The 18,003-nt window shown below is 37.7% G+C and overlaps 1 protein-coding gene across 1 annotated transcript in view; it reads right to left on the bottom strand.

The window, feature by feature from the left end:
• LOC110459609 (polypeptide N-acetylgalactosaminyltransferase 5-like) overlaps positions 1 to 15,602 on the bottom strand; it is a 27,838-nt gene extending 12,236 nt beyond the window's left edge. The window contains exons 1-9 of the mRNA XM_021511958.1: positions 15,538 to 15,602; positions 12,236 to 13,336; positions 11,204 to 11,357; positions 9,784 to 9,950; positions 4,523 to 4,687; positions 3,193 to 3,403; positions 2,453 to 2,570; positions 1,976 to 2,164; positions 1,245 to 1,373 (exon numbers count right to left, since the gene is read on the bottom strand). Of these exons, the coding sequence (XP_021367633.1) occupies positions 1,245 to 1,373; positions 1,976 to 2,164; positions 2,453 to 2,570; positions 3,193 to 3,403; positions 4,523 to 4,687; positions 9,784 to 9,950; positions 11,204 to 11,357; positions 12,236 to 13,220 (2,118 nt within the window). The 5' untranslated portion in view covers positions 13,221 to 13,336; positions 15,538 to 15,602. The remainder of the gene's footprint in view (positions 1 to 1,244; positions 1,374 to 1,975; positions 2,165 to 2,452; positions 2,571 to 3,192; positions 3,404 to 4,522; positions 4,688 to 9,783; positions 9,951 to 11,203; positions 11,358 to 12,235; positions 13,337 to 15,537) is intronic.
• Positions 15,603 to 18,003: the final 2,401 nt, after the last annotated feature.

Genomic DNA, 18,003 nt, shown 5'->3' with positions numbered 1-18,003 from the left:
GGGACACACAGTAAGTTGTTAAGAAATGGGGGACACACAGTAAGTAGTTAAGAAATGGGGGACACACAGTAAGTTGTTAAGGAATGGGGGACACACAGTAAGAAGTTAAGAAATGGGGGACACACAGTAAATAGTTAAGAAATGGGGGACACACAGTAAGTTGTTAAGAAATGGGGGACACACAGTAAGTAGTTAAGAAATGGGGGACACACAGTAAGTTGTTAAGAAATGGGGGACACACAGTAAGTAGTTAAGAAATGGGGGACACACAGTAAGAAGTTAAGAAAGGGGGGTAACACAGTAAGTAGTTAAGAAATGGGGGACACACAGTAAGTAGTTAAAATATGGGGGACACACAGTAAGTTGTTAAGAAATGGGCGACACACAGTAAGTCGTTAAGAAATGGGGGACACACAGTAAGTAGTTAAGAAATGAGGGACACACAGTAAGTTGTTAAGAAATGGGGGACACCCAGTAAGTAGTTAAGAAATGGGGGACACACAGTAAGAAGTTAAGAAAGGTGGGTAACACAGTAAGTAGTTAAGAAATGGGGGACAAACAGTAAGTAGTTAAGAAATGGGGGACATACAGTAAGTAGTTAAGAAATGGGGGACACACAGTAAGTTGTTAAGAAATGGGGGACACACAGTAAGTAGTTAAGAAATGGGGGACACACACTAAGTTGTTTAGAAAATGGGAACACACAGTAAGTAGTTAAGAAATGGGGGACACACAGTAAGTAGTTAAGAAATGGGGGACACACAGTAAGTAGTTAAGAAATGTTAAGAAATGGGGGACACACAGTAAGCAGTTAAGAAATGGCGGACACACAGTAAGTAGTTCAGAAATGGAGGACACACAGTAAGTAGTTAAGAAATGGGGGACACACAGTAAGTTGTTAAGAAATGGGGGACACACAGTAAGTAGTTAAGAAATGGGGGACACACAGTAAGTAGTTAAGAAATGGGGGACACACAGTAAGCAGTTAAGAAATGGGGGACACACAGTAGGTTGTTAAGAAATGTTAAGAAATGGAGGACACACAGTAAGTAGTTAAGAAATGGGGGACACACAGTAAATAGTTAAGAAATGGGGGACACACAGTAGGTTGTTAGGAAATTGGGGACCCAGTAAGTAGTTCTCGTACTTAATGACTGTATGATCTCGCAGAATCACAAGATCATTAAAGGGGAAGGGCGTCTGAAACCCTTCTGCAACAACACTAACGACGATGATTCACTTACTTCCCCAGAATAAAGAACTGGTTCTGGAATTGTCATTTCTGGGTAGACATTTTCGATATACCAAGAAAATGGTTTGCATTGTAGTCTTTGTCTTAATGCCTTTCTCTCCGACACGTCACCGAAATTACCCTGGAAAACACACGATGATTGGATTAGATTACTGGTATGACAGGAATGGATGGGAATAAAACGTGCATTATGATAATTAAAAATTCGGTGGTATCAACAGGGCAACAAATGATATATGAAAACAATACTGTACATTCATATGTGTCAATACGGACTTCAGTATTATTGTCCTGAATAACCGCGTTATTAGTTGTCGGCAGTGTATTGTTTCATCAAAGTATTTGAAAAAACCCAATATATTGCTGAAATCAGTCTTTATAACTACACAGGGGAGTTCCATATAGCAAAACACATATTCCTTTCTTTCTATCTTCAGCTTAACGTGTCTTTCTTTTATACCAACATCGAACATGATTACATAACATAGTTTATTACTAACCTTTAGCAGAATTACAAACAAGTTTATAATGTCACAGATATTAATATATATCATCGAAAACCGAAGGGCTAGAGTAGGTACGGGTTACACATTTCACGATAAACTGTAAACGGGATTGTATTATACGCGCACCTGAGACTGTTTTATAATAATCAGCGCTAAGATGTGCCCGCCGCTATGTACGTTTGTAGTAACCATCAACAAATAGAATGTGCTTCATTACCAGTCTGTACTGATGATTTTCGTAGTAATGGAACCTATATTCATCCAGCCACACCTCTCCCACACGTATAGTGTTCTTCTTTAGGATCAACTGGGGGTCTCTACCCCAATTGTACGGGCTTTTAAACCGGAACACGTGGGCCACGTGTGAGCATGGATGTAGCTCTATTGAACCACCACACGTCCATATCTATAAATATAAAACATGTACCACTTTGTATTTTTAACATTCATCCAGCTTAAATTGATAGAATTTTATTTGGTCATAAAATAAATATATTTATGCCGATTCTCAGAGAACCACAATATTATTTAATTAAAACTGTTATTTACGCTTAATGAAGCTAAATAAATTAATTAAAAGTCTCTTAACTATTTCTTCGTTTAGATATGATATTACTCTGAGGTGTCAATTGAAATACATGTATTACATATGAAAACATTTACTTATTTCTCCGAGAAATAATTACAAACTCACCCTGAAAGACATCTCTAAATTTTCTCCACCCCAAATCTCCATACCAGCATCGTACAATCCTAAATGCGCGAAATATTCCTTGGAAATAGAAAATATACCGCCGGCCATTGTTGGGGACCTGGAACCAATAACGTAGTATCGTCAGTAAGGGAATAACGGAAAGATACAGGGGAAGTATTTAACCGAAATAGAATGCCGAAATATGTTTCTAGTTTATAATAAGTAATACATTAAAGGAACACATATTTAAAAAAAAAATCCTTTGCAAAGCAAAAAGGTTTTTCTACGCCAAATGGCCATTTCGTCCAATTCAGATTCATCAGGTCATATGAATGAAAACCCATATCTGAAGCGTTCCAAACTAAGAACACAATACCGCAGCACACAGTAAAATGTGCCTATAAACCACTTAAAATGTTACACATTTACGACGTAAGTGTAAAATAGATCATTTACTCTAAGGCTTATATTTCATGGAAAATGTGAACGAATAAATTCTAGTTACACAATTACATCAACATAGATGTTGCAGAGTAATCATGCGTTAATGTAAATGGGAATTGAAAAATAAATTAATGCATAATTTTACTATCCTGATCAAACTAAATATATTTGATAGACATTATACAACAATTTTATAATTTGTTGTCAAACATTCCATTTAACTGGACACACAATGACATAGCAAACCGCTCATTGAATTGTGAAAACGTAACTAAAACCCTTAAGTTGTGACTGACCTGTATGGCTCCGTGGGCGACGTCCGACGCTGTGTTTCTCGTTTTGGTATTAAGCCCCAATGAAAGGAGAGTGTATCAAGATGAACAATTCCCACGTCACGAGCCTCATGTTGATCAACTCCAAACGCATGGTGTCCGATAGAGTTAATAACGGGAGCGACGGCTCGAGTCTGATTTTCTGCTATTCTCGTCAACATTGGCTCTAGCCAGCCTTCAAATTAGAGAGAGTTTAAAGACACGTAAAGAGGTGTTGTTGTGCAGACGTACAACATAATAAACAAACGAAAACGAATAATATTTGGAATCCACGATAAACATAATTTGAAACGAGACATTCATGTTGGTGTTATATTCCAACAATTTGAAAAAGTTCAAACCTCTTTTACAACTATGTTTTTGTTCTGTTTTGTTTTGGGTTTATATGAGGGCGGGTTACTAATAGAATCTATCGCTACTGGTTGTGTAAGATAGAGAAATCTCAACCCGAGGACTAATTTTTTTTGTCCAGAACGAGGCTTGCCGAGTTCTGGACAAAAAATCTTAGTCCGAGGGTTGAGATTTCTCTATCTTACACAAGCAGTAGCGATTGATTATTTTTCTCCCATATCTAACAGTATTTTAATGTGAAATAAAGGTAAACATGGACCCAAAACACATACAGGCAATTTGTTGATGGATTGTTGACGTGACGTCATTGTATTGTTGAAGTGACGCCATGCCATTGTTATGAATAGGGGAATCCCCCCGTCTCAACCCTAGGGGGGAGACAGATAAATCTAGCACCGGCAAAACGGGAGATAAATCTGTCAGGTGTGGGAGAAAGCAATGTAATAGCATGGCAGATATTTTCTGACAGGGGCGAAAACGAATACAGTCAATACTGGTAGAGTAGAGATAACTAACTTTCAGGCACATTTATGAATATCATTTATGATGAATCAGCCTAGCGATTAGACAGAGTTTCCTCTGACCCCGACACCAGACTAAGACATTTTGACCAGATGTCAGGTGTCAAAAGTATTGTGTCAGGGCCAGAGGAAACTCGGATTACAAAGCGGTTGGTCAGTTCTTTTCACATAAAACAAATCAAACAGCTAATAGCGTGCCTTTGATTTTTCATGGCATATTCCAGGAATGCATAGAAAGGAAGTGAGCGCAACCACTGGAACTTTGAGAATTCGTATCTCGAAGTCAATGCAAAACGATAACAACATGAATCACGGATGCATCAAATTCAAACTGAAGTAAGTCATGAAAACCGGAGACGAAACAGGATGTTCCGGAATTTTTTATCCGTCGTTGTGTTTTCACAGAGAAATAAATCACTTACCGAAAACACATTCACAGTGGGAATCTAAGAAGGTGAGAACCTCCCCTGTTGCGACAGAGTAGCCTAGCAACCGGGCTCGGATCAATCCCTCTCTCTTCTTTGTTCGCACAATCTTCACGATCTTCAGTTGAGCCATGTAGTCTTCTAGGGGCTTTTTCAATTCGCCTGTCAGTATTTAAGAGCACGTTATATTCACAGGCTCTTAATAGACATACCCACTCGAAATGATACCAAGCATAATTTAAAGATCTATGACAAGAGAATGCCTTCCCATTTTTATTGCAAACTAATACAATTCTGTTCAATTAATCCGAAAGTGTTTCTCTAAATGCGTCATAAAACAAAAGAAACGAATCATAAAGTTAAACGGGATAATCGTTGTTGTTTTTGTGTTGGTATACAATAGAGTTCCGTTCAAATATCCTGTCAAACCTGTACTAAGCGGTCAACTACGGTAGATTATCATGTTGCCTGCTTAAGACAGGTGGCTGCTCAATCAAAGTTCAAATAAAGACATAAAACAAAATATTCTATAATATCCATCAACACCTATACACTCGGCAACATTCGTTTAAATAATTTATTATAACATGTTGATGATATTCTTTGAAATATTGTCAATATAAACATTTACCTTAATATTGTTTCTTACAATGTAAGATATTATAATTAATGAATTCTTATACATTTATAACATTTTAACAGTACAAGATCCCTCCTGAAGATGATAACATTACACGTGCTGTTCCTGTTATAATATTACGGCAGAATGTTGACAATTTTGCTTTAAATCCCGCACAGTGTTGTTGATGACATCCCTTCTCCCCACTTGTCGTATCTAAACAGATATTGTTTTCTCTATAAAAACGACTGGAGTCATCCTTTTGACAGGTTTAATTAAGTAAACTTCGAATGATGATCTCCATTATGTTCGCGAGACAGCGCCACTTCATCTCCATGACTACATTGCTGTGAAGTTCATTTAACTCAGATATTATTTCCAAAATATTCTGTACCATTGTTTTGCCCATTCAAATAAGAACAGTGTGTATCTAAATTGCGCTAACTTTTCAATCATTTCTCAAAGATGAACATCTAAGATAAATAGTTTGTAAACACATTTGAATGCAACATAAATATGAAAATGATGTTTTCAGTCCATAAATGGGAGTACCAAGTTTGGATTTGAAACTCCTCAATGGCATTAAGTTAAGATACACGTAAAGAGATCACGATCGCAATCAAGTTAAATTGCAGATGTAACGATAACATCAGCAATGTATCCCTTGTTTTTATAATGATATGACAAGGTGTTCACCATCACCTTAAAATTTTGAAACAAATAAAAGTCATAAATGAAATACACATATAAATGATTCATCCTACCTGACCAATCGAATATTGGATGTAAAGAGTACGAGTAATGTCTATCAGCTTTGTATCGTTTGTATTAACAAATCCTCAATTTGTTGTAGACGTCCTAAAGATGTTAAGATCATATCATTGCTATCCATCGCTTACAGACGATTAGTACTGCTGTTTGGTGAACAGTTGTGACAAGGATGTCTATCCGATTTCTATTATATTCTTTTACAAATACAAGAGGCCCAGAAGGCCTGCATCGCTCACCTGAATATCTAAGCAATCATGGCAAAATATTCTCCAAATGAGATCCAAGGGATTGTGCCAGACCCCAAGGCCAATCCTTGTAGCATATCTGTATTAGATTTTTCATGCCAAGCAATTTTATGTATGGTTATAGGGTGGGGATCTCAACTGTTTCCAAGCTGTGACTCAGAAACTAGGTCCATAGGTTGTGGCCAGACCCCACGATCAATTCTAATATCATGACTACATTCGTCTCTTTTTGCCCAACATTTGTATTTATAGTTTTGGGGTGGGGATCTCAACCGTTTCAAAGTTATGACCCAAGGGTTTAGTGTCTGCAATGGTGGGGCAGACCATGGGATCAATTCTAATATCAATAATGCATTCATCTCCTTTTGCCCAGCATTTATATATATAGTTTTGGGGTGGGGATCTTAACCATTTCGAAGTCATAAACCGGGGTTAAGTCTCCAAGGGTGGGGCAGACCCCAAGGCCATCCTGGAAGCATATGTGCATTCATTTCTTTATGCTCAGCAATTGTATATATGGTTATAGGGTGGGGATCTCAACTGTTTCCAAGCAGTGACTAAGAAACTAGGTCCCTAGGGGTTCGGTCAGACACCAGGGTCTACTCTAATATCATGACTGCATTCGTCACTTTATGCCCAACATTTGTATACTAGTATATAGTTTTGGGGAGTGGATCTCAACTGTTTCAAAGTTATGACCCAGGGACTATGTCTCCAATGGTGGGGACAGACCCTATGGCCATCCTGGAAGCAACTGTGCATTCTTCTCTTTATACTCAGCAATGGTTTATATGGTTATACGGTGGGGATCTCAACCATTTCCAAGTAATAAACTTTGTTTGGCCCCAGTCCTAAGCCCGGGGGGTCAACCCCAAAATTTGTACAATTTTGAATCCCTGCCTCCCATGAATGCTTCCGACCAAATATGGTTGATATCCATGGCACAGTTCTACAGAAGAAGTCGCTTAAAGCAATATAGCCAAATTGGCCCCTTTTGGACCCGCCCCTCAGCCTCCTGGGGGCCAGCCCAACCATTTGTACAATTTTGAATCCCTACCACCTAGGGATGCTTCCAGTCAAATATGGTTGATATCCATCTCTTAGTTCCAGAGAAGTGGTCGCTTTAAGCAATATAGCCAAATTGCCTGCTTTTGGCTCCGCCTCTAAGCCCCCTTGGGGGTCAGCCCCACCATTTGTACAATTTTGAATCCCCTCCACCTAGGGATGCTTCCAAACAAATATGGTTGATATCCATCGCTTAGTTCCAGACAAGAAGTCACTTAAAGCAATATAGCCAAATTGTCTGCTTTTGGCCCAACCCCTCAGCCCCCTTGGGGGTCAGCCGACCATTTGTACAATTTTGAATCACCACCACCTAGGGATGCTTCCAGTAAAATATGGTTGATATCCATCTCTTAGTTCCAGAGAAGAAGTCACTTAAAGCAACATAGCCAAATTGCCCGCTTTTGGCCCCTCCCATCAGCCCTACCATTTGTACAATTTTGAATCCCCACCACCTAGGGATGCTTCCAGTCAAATATGGTTGATATCCATCTCTTAGTTCCAGAGAAGAAGTCGCTTAAAGCAACATAGCCAAATTGCCCGCTTTTGACCCCGCCCCTCAGCCCGCCCCCTGGGGGTTAAGCCCCACCATTTGTACAATTTTGAATCCCGACCACCTAAGGATACTTCCGGTCCAATATGGTTGATATCCATTACTTAGTTCCAGAGAGGAAGTCACTTAAAGCAATAAAGCCTAATTGCCCCCTTTTGGCCCCGCCCCTCAGCCCCTGAGGGGTCGGCCCCACGATTTGTACAATTTTGAATCCCCACCACCTAGGGATGCTGCCAATAAAATATGGTTGATATCCATCACTCAGTTCCAGAGAAGAAGTCGCTTAAAGCAATATAGCCTAATTGCCCCCTTTTGGCCACGCCCTCAGCCCCCTGGGGGTCACCCAAACTATTTGTACAATTTTGAATCCCCACCACCTAGGGATGCTTCCAGTCAAATTTAGTTAAATTCCAATCACAGGTTAAGAAGAAGAAGTCATTTAAAGCAATTGTTGACGTACAGACGACAGACGACGGACGGACGACAGACGACGGACGCCACGGTATGCCATAAGCTCACCTTGGTCTTCGGACCAGGTGAGCTAATAACACTTAATTCAACGCGGGCAGTCGACATTGTTATTGAGGGGCAACCCGCAATATGTACAGTATCGATACAGTTTTTAAGGCCGATATGGTGATCCTCACACGAAGAGTCGAATCTGCAACTACAATGGTATATGTGTTCAAAAACGATTAAACACTCTAGACCTCATGGTCAAATATCATTGTTCTATGCCTCTTGGGTATTCAGGAGAAGTTGTGTAAAGGTTTTAAACATATTTGACCCCTGTGGCCTTGAAAATAGATGAAGGTCATTTGTTTGATCAAACTTGGTAGCCCTTCATCCCAGCCTGTTACTGGCAAAATATCATCATCCAAGGCCTTTTGGTTATTAAGAAGAAGTTTTTAAAAGATGTTAACATATTTGACTCCTGTGACCTAGAAAGTAGATGGAGGTCATTCATTTGAACAAACTTGGTAGCCCTTCATCCCAGCATGTTACCGGCAAAATATCATTATCCTATGCCTCTTGGGTATTCAGAAGAGGAGTTGTTTTAAGATTTTGAATATATTTAACCCCTATGACCTTGAAAAATGGTCAAGGTTTTTCTTTTGAACAAACTTGGTAGCCCTTCATCCATGCATACAACAGGCCCAATATCAGTATTCTGGGCTTTTTGGTTACTGAGAAGAAGTCGTTTGAAGATTTATCACATTTGACCCCTGTGACCTTGAAGGTGGGTCAAGGTCATTCATTTGAACAAACTTGGTAGCCCTTCATCCCAGCATGTTACTGACCAAATATCATTATCCTAGGCTTCATGTTTTTTTCAAAAGAAGTTGTTTAAAGGTTTTAAACATATTTGACCCACATGACCTTGAATATAAGTCAAGGTCATTCATTTGAACAACCTTTGTAGCCCTCTATTACAGTATGATACTGGTCACATAGCATCATCCTAGGCCTCTTGGTTATTGAGAAAAAGTTGTTTAAAGGTTTTAAACATATTTGACCCCTGTGACCTTGAATATAAGTAAAGGTCATTTGTTTGAAAAATCTTGGTAGTCCTTCATCCCAGCATGCTACTGGCCAAATATCATTATCCTAGGCTTCTTGGTAATACAGAAGAAGTTGTTTAAAGGTTTTAAACATATTTGACCCCTGTGACCTTGAATATAAGTAAAGGTCATTCATTAGAACAAACTTGGTAGCCCTCTATTACAGCACGCTTCTGGTCAAACAGCATCATCCTAGGCCTCTTGGTTATTGAGAAGAAGTTGTTTAAAGTAAAATATTGACGCCGGACGACGGACGGACGACGGACGCCGCACCATGGCATAAGCTCACTTGGCACTTCGTGCCAGGTGAGCTAAAAACTGAGAATGTAGTTCTTAAACCAACCGCCAAATGCAATTTTAAATAACTATAAAACCGTTAAGACAATAGAAAACTAATCTATAATACATTGTTTATTTGTATTAATGTATAAATGAGTTGTTCTTACCTAATGAAGAAAAGTCGTCGACGAGAATGATTTCCTTTATCAGATTTAACGGTGATCTGTCAAGGATACTCCATATCGTACGTAAGAGAACGGACCAAGCCTCATTGTGAAAGCAGATGATGATACTTGTCCTTGGTAACGGTTTGTCAAAAACCACATCTTTGCAACTGAAAACATCCCGTAGACACAAATATATGTATGTATATGTATATCGATTAACGTTTTATATAAAAAAAAAAAAATGTTGGTTTCTTAATTTACCAGGCTATATGATGTGTGATGTATATCATCGGCAATCGATGTGATAGGACCACAGCTGGCAATGAGTACATCGATTAAATACAGTGTAGATGTCATACAGTAGTATGATGCACAAATTGGAGAAATTCACAAAGTTCCCTTTACGTGAAATGCATAACCTCCACAGATTGTGGAAAACACATTTTTTAAACTTGTAACATATGACCGGTACAGTATCACTTGGTTATGTGTCCACAATATTTACTTTATGATATAAAATATTGGGTGATTTGTTCAATGTCAACTGCATGAGCTAAAAATATTTATTTGTAAAAACAAATGAGAAAGTAACACGTTACAAAGAGTTTTGTATTATGGGTTACTATAACAACAATGAATAGACAGAAAATATCGACTAAGTATATGCTATTATTGAGTTTTATAATATATGTCTTTTCAGAAGTGTATACCAGTATATTTAGGGGATCCTATAAATGGTATACTTTTCATCAAATGTACTTCAAGGCAAAGTCTGTAAATATCAATATCTAGAAATACGTTTTAAATGACAAAGAACTACCATTTGATATTGTAAGTGTATAAATGTGTAAGCACTATATGTTAGTGTAGTGTGTTTGTGTTAGAACTATATGTTAGCACAGTGTGTTTGTGTTAGCACTTTATGTTAGTATAGTGTGTTTGTGTTAGCACTATATGTTAGCACAGTGTGTTTGTGTTAGCACTTTATGTTAGCACAGTGTGTTTGTGTTAGCTCTTTATGTTAGCAGTATTTGTGTTAGCATTTTATGTTCGCACAGTATGTTTGTGTTAGCACTACATGTTAGCACAGTGTGTTTGTGTTAGAACTATATGTTAGCACAGTGTGTTTGTGTTAGCACTTTATGTAGGCACAGTGTGTTTGTGTTAGCACTTTATGTAGGCACAGTGTGTTTGTGTTAGCACTTTATGTTAGTATAGTGTGCTTGTGTTAGCACTATATGTTAGCACAGTGTGTTTGTGTTAGCACTTTATGTATGTAAAACTTCTGTTGTAAGTACACTGCATTGTTCTTTTATGGAAGCGAAACACTACTTCTCAATGTTAGTAGTGTGTCACTAAATCGCTGTATGCTAGTGATATCACTATAATTCACGGAATCATATAATCCACAAAATTTTACCTTTGAATTCTTTTATCCGGAAGTCGTCTTCTTACGGAAATTTTGTCGCTAACATATTTATTGAACTGATGCTGTTCAAACATCTTGTCGTATTTTTCTTTCTCGACAGGTGGTAAGTCTCTTGTGTGGACCACATAGGACTTTCCCATTTCACCTGTAAAACACAAAATAGATACCTAGTAACATAACATTGATCCGAGGGAATATATGCATTTCTCTAAAAATGGAAACTCTTGCTTGTGGGTGCGTAGGGGTTGTAGCCTTTAAAACATATTGTGATGGCAATGGTTCTGATTTATATATATCCAATTTAACTTTATTCATAAATTCTGTAAATAGATATAATCGTCCGGAAATTTAGTAAAATATAGTTCGCGTGCGTTGAAGGTTCATGTAGATAACCATGTTAAATGTTTTACTTCCTGTAATTAAAATATCTATAACCAGTTGGTATAGTTGTGAAAAACATATTACATGTATTTGATATTTGTTAGCATATGTATCTTACGTGATTTCGATAACAAATCTAATTTATCCTATATATAACTATCACCAGTTTGATTGGTAGACGTGTCTTGAAAGTATATCGATATATAATGTCTTAACATGAACATTGTTTGTAATAGGAATAACTCAGTTTTAAGCATACAAATCTGTTTTCGATATCTATAATATACTTGCATATCATGGGATGTTTAAAAGAAAATTATAAATGTAAATTGCATCTAATTGATTTTTATAACCAATTTGTGTTTAACTTATATACATATTTCTAAATATTATATGATTTTGTAGCTGCAAAAGACAAACAACGAGTTGGGCATTTGATATCTCTTAAAATCCAACTTTAATAATGATTTAATAATTAGATAGGGATTAAATAAGGTTGTGAATATGATAAATGAATAATCATGACATTTTGTTGCTATAGAAAAATATACATTATTTAACATTCAAGTACAAGTATAATATATGGAAATTATATAACACATTTCATTTATTGCATGTGATCATTTAGTAAAAATATCCTACCTGGGGCGTCTGGTGATGCTCGCGGTTCGATAGCGTCAAAATCTAAGCCCAAGGGATTGACAAACTCCTGCTTTTTGTTTTCAGACTCGTTAGACTTTTTCGGGAGCTTCTTGTTCCCTTGATTCAACTCACTATCCCCATTAACATTATTGATGACGTCCTTTATCTGCTGCAGGATCAGCTTCATCGGGTCGGCTTCTATCATCTGTGCAGCTTTTTCTTCCGGATTTTCTTGCTGTTGATTTCCCTGCCCGGGCTGTTGAGCGTTTTTCTGCTGTTGATCCTGCTGTTTATGTGGTTTCGTTTCAGTGCCTTTTGATCCCCTTTTCTCTACCTCTCGGTGTTCCTGTTGGATTACACGTGGAACTGGTGCTGGTTTCTCATTTACTTCGTGTGGTGCCTCGGGAACTTTGTTATCATTAATTTCCGGAACGTCTGGTTTTAAATCGGACCCTTTGTCTTGATTTTCATTCTTTGATTCCGCCGTCGATTCATAGTAAGAGTCACTTTTGGTATCATCTCCAACTTTAGCCTCGTCAACAAGTTTAGGATCTATTTTATTACCGTTGTCTTTTAATTTCTGAATAAATGGCGATTTTTTTCGCGGGGGTTGATTCAGCATATCATTTATGTAAGGTTTATTGTTTAAAACATCATTGTTGTTCACATTTCCTACAACTGATTTTGGTAGCTTGAATCTATCTCTGTTCATTGTTAGATTTCTCAAATAATTATATTTGATATTATGTTTAAGTTTTGAATTATGATTATCATCAGGATCATTTCCAGAATTTTGATTGCCTAAGTATGGCCCTAAATGATGCATTTCGTCCAGATGTTCGTATTCTTGATTGTATTCTCTAAGTCTGCGCGACTTCATCAGTTCCTCGTGGTACATCACGATAACTATGGTGATTGAAAGCCAGACAAACGACACAACAAGGAATGTACCACAAACAGTTTTCTGGTAACCCCGTCTCCCCATGGCACGTGATTTATGTATAACTTCCGGTTCAGTGTGGATTTAACATCAAATCTGATGACTTTGTCATTGATTCAAAACAACATGGAGATACTGCACATTGAAACGCATCATTGTTCCTGCAAAAAAATAAAATAGTTAAGTAAAATAATTTAAAACATTGTGGTACTAATAAATGAATATAAACACGCATCTAAGATAGAAACATTGTCAATATTATAGAGACTGCTTTGATAGATTTGTTTTTCCAGCTGGTTTCGGCAATATACTGTTTGATTATATAAACCGTAATATTTAATTTTTAGAGTAACAAAGAAGTTCTGAAAATTCCATAACTTTACCACCATAAGAAGAATATTTGAAATATGTTCCGAATAATAAAACAGCTCCACTCTGGGTGTGTGCCTATGGAATGTAATTCTATTAATTGGGATCACTATCATCTTTTATCCTTCTTATAACACATCCAGAAACAAAAATCGTTAAATGTATGATTGTGGAGGTAAACCAGCTGAAACCTCTTTCAAACTCGAAAGAAAGCACGTGTCTCTACTTAAGGGCCTGTCACACCTAGCCGATTTGGGTCGCCGGAGCTATACCGGAGCACAAATTTGGCGATTTTCCGGGATCGGTATTAGTACGGCAGCGCAACGGTATCACATCGCTAAGAACGGTAGTACATCGTCAGGACATCGGCGAAAAAATTAACAACGGCAGGCGACGGGAGGCATTTTTTGAACATGCTCAAAACGTTTCGCCGTAGCGCTGCCGGAGCAAGCAACGGGACTACAACGGCAGTACATCGGCAGTACTGTCGGTAGAGCACCGGTAGCGCCCCGTAATGGATCGGCGGCTCTCCGGTGGCCTCAGTGTGTACCGTACTGATACCGATGTGATACCTTAGTTCTACCGAATACCACCGAAGTAGTACTGATGCGCCGCCGATGTACCAACGATGTACTACCGTAACATCGGCAGCGCATAAAGCTCCGGTCAACGGTGACATATCGTTAGAACCACGACGGCTCCTCGGTATAACATCGACGGCGCAGTGGTATTCGGTAGCACATCGGCTCTTACATCGATAGAACAACGGTATCACAACGGGAACGCCGGTACTTTATCGGTATTGCTACGGTCAATTTTGATTTTTCAAGTGCTTTCTATCCAGAGCTCTGCCGATTTTCTCGCCGTTGTTATTTTTTTGCTCCGGTTTAGTCCCGGCGAGGTACATCGGTAGTGTGTGACAGGCCCTATAGCAAAGATGGTGTATCCAAACACGATACAACACTTTTACTGACATTTTTTACAGTAACTTGCTGCACACAATAAATTGACATTTCAGTTAGGTAAAGGTGACATAGTGTGGCATTTCTTATTGTATTTAAACACAGTCATAATATACGTAACCAAGTTACAATATACGTAACCAAGTTACAATATACGTAACCAAGTTATAATATACGTAACCAAGTTTTAATATACGTAACCACGTTGATGCCCGGCAGGTGGTTAAAATCTAAATACAAAATTAACATAGACGAATGAAAATAACTGATAATTCATATACTCTTCTCAATAAAAAAAAACCTGTGCACGTATGACGTTATGACTTGATCAATAACAATGTAAAGACCAAGTAAGCAATTCCGACGTAAGCAACAAGCGAGAAAATTCATAAACTCCATTCAATAAAATAAAGCTGTGCCAACATAACATAATCTTCGTCAGTCACAGATCGATACGGCCGCACACAATGGAGTATGTTTTTGACATACCAAATATTGATATAAATAGATATTTCAGTGAGGCTACACGTGCTAACGTATGTGCTTTATTCAGTGTATAGGCCTAAATTGACGTTACTTGCAAAAATAGAAATATCAATTTCATAAGTGATTAACTAATCTCTTAGAAGTTTCTCTAACGGCCGGAACAGATACACACGCATGCTTATTTCTCTTGTCTATACAGCTGAGTGCATATTATACTAAAAGTATCATTTATACTGAAACTGTGTATTTTTTATTTTAATTAACTGAAAAGTGACTGAAAGTAAATGTTATTCTGAAAGTACAAAGTTTTTACAATTAAATTAATTCCAAATGCTGACATCCTGACACCTGACATCCTGACATAAACGAATCGAAATCAAAGTTGGGATATATCACGGACTTAGTTCCGTGGATATATATACCGGTGACGTGAAGTTGTTAATAAGTTACAGACGGTAAATAAAATATGTAATGACTAACAATGACAATTCAATATTTCAAAAGAACGCCACACATTATTGACAAATAAAAAGTAACAATATTACCTTCGATGTTTATCAGACACTCCAAGCTAATTCCTCAATAATGAACGTCTTCATTTGAAATCATAGACCGGAAGTGACACGTGCATTGATTACTGGTTCACCCGCCATGATTCAATATGGCGTCGCCTTGTGGATTAAAACATGATCAATGGCAACAGACTGAGCAAAGCTTGTAAAGAATCAATATCAAAATAAGTCAACACAATAAAGTGTCACCTTGATCAATGCATCTACGCGTGCTTGGTTATGTTTGTTTGTTATAAGAGATGTTAGGTATATCAGGACACATCTTCATATTCCCGGTTATATCCTTCCGTATTTGGCGAAAACAAAAAATAGAAAACATGCTTATATATCCAGTTTTGATACATTTAAATAAGTGAAACATTTTTCCTGGTGTCAATAAACACATCTTATTAGAATCATTATAGACGTGTGAAACATGCCTTTGTCGAGAATAAGTATATTTCATTAAATATATAACAGTTTACATGTTCATTTTAGCATTGACTTTAACTAACTAAAGAAAGTGTTGTATAATGTATTGTTCGTTGAATTGATAATGGTATCAACGTAATTTAGTTTTCCATTGAAGTATAATGGATATAACCCGAGGGGTGCGACACGTACAAACGTTTACTCGCGTACAATATCACTCGCGAGTACCCCGAAGGGTTTCAGGTTTCTTGTTTAATGGAGCGTCAAATGTCACATGAAAACATCATTTAACAAAGGCTTTCTTAATTTTCAACAAATACTTATATGTAAGTATAAATTACGAACAACTTTCACACTTTGTTAGTGTTTTCCCTAAAATAATAAAAATCACATCAATGCGTCTTAGAAGGTAAGCGTACGACACATACAGTTGACTGTACCTTTAACATTTGATAATAGATAAAGCATGCCCAACTGTATAACACTGCACCATAGCTGTTTCGTCCTGTTAGAACTAATCGGCGATTCTAGGATATTACCAAAAAGACTAAAATCCAAACCGGTCTAAACTACTGTCAACACCCCTTAATTGATTGCATTGATTAAAAACGTAGAGAAACATATAGTTTATCAAGAATGAATTTTAGTGTTAAATATTTAGTTATATCTAGTAACGAGTAAGTAATTCCATTATACAGTTGCACGGTCTGTAACGTAAATCAGATTAATATCATACACAATGAACAACGTCTGTCCGATAGACATGGTAAATTTCACAACGTAAATATACAAGGAAAAGATCAGTTAACACAAAAAGATAATAACATGAACTGACAAAGAACTGAATCTAAAGGAACGACATCACGAACACCGGTACCCACGAATAGGCCTAAGGTGAAATCAGTTTCACTGGAAGGGTAAGCGTTTCCTGTATCACTGTGGCACCCGTCAAGATGTCTCCCCCGAATTACAGAATCTGAAACATGAGTCACCATGCAATCATTGTACATGTATATTAAAACACTGCAGTTGTAGATCATGACGATTGTATGTTCTTATGTGAATTGCAGGTCAGAAATAACAAAAAAAAAACACCTCTTGTTACTCACTGCATGTAGCAAGAGGCGACCTATGTGGAGAATCCCGGCTGATTCGGGGATACCCCTTTGTGTTCTCAAATAGAGGACTCCAAACTCCTACAGCAATTGGCAATACATCTCGTTCGGCATTGGTGTTGAGCATTCATCGAAGCGAGAGCGGTTCTGGGTTCTGTTCTCTGTTCGAGACAAACCAAAGTCTTCAAGAATGGTATTTGTTGTTTTCTGCTTTCTGTTCGGTTTAAAATGGGTAGCGGTACTACTGGTTTACAAGTTGTACATATAGTGTTACTTGGTGGAATATAAACTCTACGGGTAGGGGATGCTAACATGTTATCTTTGATGAAAGGGAAAGGGGACGATTTTGAAAGTAAAATTACCTTTTGTCTTATAGTACGGTACAGAGGTAACCGTTATTCCGACTATATTGTAGGTAAAAATCAGAGCTTAGTAGTGAGGCGACTGTTATTCTGACCATACTTTAGGTAAGACTTGTAGTGAGGTGACCATTATTCAGACCATACTTTAGGTAAGACTTGTTGTGAGGCGACTGTTATTCTGACCATACTTTAGGTAAGACTTGTTGTGAGGCGACTGTTATTCTGACCATACTTTAGGTAAGACTTGTTGTGAGGCGACTGTTATTCTGACCATACTTTAGGTAAGACTTGTTGTGAGGCGACTGTTATTCTGACCATACTTTAGGTAAGACTTGTTGTGAGGCGACTGTTATTCTGACCATACTTTAGGTAAGACTTGTTGTGAGGCGACTGTTATTAATCTGACTATACTTTAGGTAAGACTTGTTGTGAGGTGACCATTATTCTGACCATACTTTAGGTAAGACTTGTTGTGATGTGACCATTCTTCTGACCATACTTTAGGTAAGACTTGTTGTGATGTGACCATTATTCTGAATATACTTTAGGTA

The sequence above is a fragment of the Mizuhopecten yessoensis genome, unplaced genomic scaffold (assembly GCF_002113885.1).
Source record: "Mizuhopecten yessoensis strain PY_sf001 unplaced genomic scaffold, ASM211388v2 scaffold1313, whole genome shotgun sequence".
Classification (NCBI taxonomy): Eukaryota; Metazoa; Mollusca; class Bivalvia; order Pectinida; family Pectinidae; genus Mizuhopecten; species Mizuhopecten yessoensis.
Note: the sequence above shows the minus strand (reverse complement) of the source record. Positions and strands in the feature narration are given on the sequence as shown.